Source organism: Anarrhichthys ocellatus, unplaced genomic scaffold, assembly GCF_004355925.1.
Source record: "Anarrhichthys ocellatus isolate YVR2014 unplaced genomic scaffold, GSC_Weel_1.0 scaffold1, whole genome shotgun sequence".
Classification (NCBI taxonomy): domain Eukaryota; kingdom Metazoa; phylum Chordata; class Actinopteri; order Perciformes; family Anarhichadidae; genus Anarrhichthys; species Anarrhichthys ocellatus.
In genome coordinates, this window is record NW_022280031.1 from 8,663,717 (window position 1) to 8,667,431 (window position 3,715).

Consider the following 3,715-nt stretch of genomic DNA (forward strand, 5'->3'; position numbering starts at 1 on the left):
ATATATAAATATATAAAATACTATGGACCAGCTGAATTTGACCTGATTTCAAGTATCAATTGTCTTTTATATATTCAATACTTTTTTTGTTATTGAAAAAAAAAAACACTATTTGAAATCACCTTTCTGTAAATTTCAAGGGGAGAAATTCAAACCATATAAATTGAGGTAGATGGTACTTTTTCAATGCTATAAATTCTGTGGCATTTAAATTGTAATATCAAGTATTCATTCATTGAAGTATTCATAAGCCATCAGAACTCTAAAGAATCTTAAACCCCCCCATTTTACCTCTTTTAATCTCTCCACCTCTTGCATCAGAGAGCAGACCATGCTCTCCGATTTCCTCTTGGCTTCCCTCTCTCGTTCCAAATCCTACAAGTAAAGCAAAGAAAAACGGTCCGTTAGTGTCGTACTTTGTTGGATCGAGGAACAAAAAACAAAACTTCTCATTAGAGAGGTTGAAGACTAAGAGACATCTATATATTGCTGAAGTTTTGAATTTAAGTGGCATTTCAGTGCTTGTGAGGCCTCTACGTACCAGACTAGCCTGTCCAGCTTCCCTCTGGGCCTCCGCCAGCAGCTCCTCTACACCCTCCAGCGTGTCCTGCAGGACGTCCACCTGGAACAACAGAGTCTCTCGCTCGACCTCCAGCCCACGCAGCTCCTGCACCACCTCTTCATAGCTGGCCTGCAGCTCCAGCTGCACCACAAACACAGTTACAAATCAGTGTGGGCAAACTTAGAGGAACGCATGCCCATCAGTGGGTGGACAAGTGTTTAGTGAGCTCTCAGAGGCATCAGTGGGAGCACAACAATCCCTTCATATGTAAAAGAATATGCATGACTGTAGTGATCTATGAGACCTCACAGAACAGTCTTTAAATAGAAATCATTTTCATAATTACAGTAAGAAATACTCACCATTTCTGGGAGTCCCATGTAGAGGTCCTGCTCCGACTGCTGAAAGAGGAGAAAACACATTTTTTAAGAATAGTGTTCATTTGTAAATAATGCTAAAGTGTTTTTAATGAGGTGAAATGAAGAGAAGCATTTTCTAAAAGGCCATATTGGATCGGTTTCCTTTACTCCTCTCGCTTACACATGATAACTATAATATGACTTGTACAACAAATTACAAAAAGTAGAATTTAAAAATCACCATGAAGGTAATTCACAAATGAATCGTTTTGAGTGTCAAAGTACCATGTGCTGCAGGACTTTGGTATTGGCTTGTGTAAGATCCGTGAGCCATAAGAAAAGCAATGTTCAGATATGTGTTGTGATGTAGAATTTTCTGTAAATTTTGAAAATCTTTACTTTTGTGAATATGTGAAGTTATTTGTCCTTAAAAAAAAACAAGGATTACTGAATTAATGTTAGTAGTTTGTTTCTGTTAGTAGGATGCTCCTTCACTTCTATTGATGACTGCATGGACAATAGCTCTTACTTTGATCTATTAGACCTTTTAAAAACAAAAAACACATTTTGACATGTCACAGGTTTAAATAATACAATTAATGATGGCTGAACATGATGTAGCTTCTTCAGTTTCACGGTCCTGTATCAAGCGTGCTGGCTCACTGACACGATTTACTGGGACTCTTCAAATTAGCGGAGTCGTCATTAATGTTATTACTAACATCTGTGCTAGTTCAATGTCTGCTGTAACAAAAAAAAAAAGCCTTATTAGTCCTCAGAAAACCAAAAAAGAATGGACCTTTTTAAAATAAAACCTTTTATTTGACACTGTACACCCTGTAAAATAGGGTATTGCACCAAATTCTGTGACCCAGTTAGGAATGCAAACTTTAATGTTTAATCATTCCTTATCACATACTGTGTGATAACAGCTGTTACCGAAAACGGTGCCTCCTCACTGTCTAGCGTCACAATTCCAACAAGTAACCGACTTTTGTACACCACAATCGCAGCTATCAAACACTATGTAGCACCATGTTTGATAACGGCTCTCAAAGTACAGCATGTGAGTTAGGATTTTCAAATACACATATGCAGTGGCAATATGGCTGACACTCCTAAGTAGGTCATAGAATATGATGGGTCACACAATTTGAGGCGACATCATCTTATGAAGACACATTCGCATCAGCCTCATTGCCTTTACACAGTTTTAACGTCAGTAGTACAAAGCAGAAAAGAATGCCACACAAATAATGTTATATTTTCAAAGATAAACAAGGTAAGACAATTTTTAAGCTTTTAATCCAGGTACACACCTTGTCCCAACAAGGTGACTGAACGCAAGGTTGGGTTTTCAGTAAATAAACGTTTAAAAACAGGCTTTGTGACATGACACACCGAACAGACACAAAGGCGTTAGCAGTCTCTTAAGTGCAGGAAGATGTATTCAGATTATTTACTTTAGTTAATGTACTAATACAACAAAAACACTCCATAACAAGTTAAGGCTCTTCATTAACATTGTACTTATGTAAAAGTACAGAAGTATTCACCAAAATGTACTGCAAATTATCAAATGTTTAATTACTTATTTTGCCCTGTGTAACTGATATATTAAAATATATGAAATTTGATTTTTAATACCAATGCAACAATATGTAAGCAGCATTTAACTACTGCAGCTGGTGGAGGTGTTAGCTAGTTTAGGTCAGTGGTTCCTGACCCTGACCTCAAACTATTTTTAAAACAAATCTATGTGATAAATAAAATTGAGAATCAGTGATTAACGTAAATATGTAACATTGAGTTTTTATATGGTTATGATATCATCTTTATGTAAATCTTAATCTGCCTACAACTGTCAGTTGGTAGAGTACAAAGTACAAATACTTCCCTCTGAAATGTAACGTTAACTAATGGAGTAGAAGTATAGACTATCTCAAAAATGTGCAACGCCCAATACTTGAGTACATTCCCACTACTGCTTATGTATTATCATTACACCGCAATGAGCAATGATAATGACACGTGATGAGAGACATAAACTGGAGACATTCAGGACTGTGGAGATGTTTGATTAGCTAGAGATCAAAAAAATGTACAGGTGTTTCGATTTTTGTGTCCACTCCTGGCTCCTGGTTGTGTTATCTGGCTCCTACCTGACTGTCAGTCTGCCTCTTCATGGTGCCCGCTCGGCTGTCGCTTCGTGTCAGACGCCTGGAGGAACTCTCGGTCTGATAAGGAGACCAAACAAAAAACACAAAGAGCCTAGCATCACAGTCAGAAACACAACAACACGCTAACGTTAGCTAGCTAACGTCATGAATCAGGAAGTGAACTGAAGCTACAGGCCCAACTGCTCCTTTGAGCCATTGGTCATTCTTAAACAGTTAAGAAAAATTTCCGAAATACACACATTGACAACTTTGCTGACGTTAAACGTTTAAAACGTCTAATACTCAACGGTAACACAACGTTAACGTTAGCTCTAAACAAACAGTAATGACGTCGTGATTCCTCACCTCTTTTATAATGCTGCGGAGCGACTCGTCCTCGCTCAGCCCCCGAGATAACGTCCGTTTCTTTGGCGAACCACTGCTGTCCAGCGTGACTGAATGCATATTTTATATTAAGTTTCCCGTTTATGTAAGAGACACCTCCGCACCCTCTGAGTGAAGAAGAGGTGTTTTGTTTTCGACGCAGCGGCAGTGAGTGAAGTATTTTTCCGACGCCCAGGTCGTGGTCTACGGAGAGCCACGAGGACCAAACTGTGTTTAACACCGCCCTCACT

The 3,715-nt window shown here is 38.6% G+C and overlaps 1 protein-coding gene across 2 annotated transcripts in view; it reads right to left on the minus strand.

Annotated features, from left to right (window-relative positions):
* LOC116383167 (leucine-rich repeat flightless-interacting protein 2) overlaps positions 1 to 3,715 on the minus strand; it is an 8,584-nt gene extending 4,869 nt beyond the window's left edge. Inside the window, exons 1-5 of one of the 2 annotated variants that reach the window (XM_031846791.1) lie at positions 3,447 to 3,715; positions 3,084 to 3,158; positions 925 to 960; positions 542 to 703; positions 292 to 375 (exon numbers count right to left, since the gene is read on the minus strand). In XM_031846791.1, the coding sequence (XP_031702651.1) occupies positions 292 to 375; positions 542 to 703; positions 925 to 960; positions 3,084 to 3,158; positions 3,447 to 3,545 (456 nt within the window). In that variant the 5' untranslated portion in view covers positions 3,546 to 3,715. Of the gene's footprint in view, positions 1 to 291; positions 376 to 541; positions 704 to 924; positions 964 to 3,083; positions 3,159 to 3,446 lie in introns of both variants that reach the window. The other variant, XM_031846782.1, reaches the window with a different exon arrangement.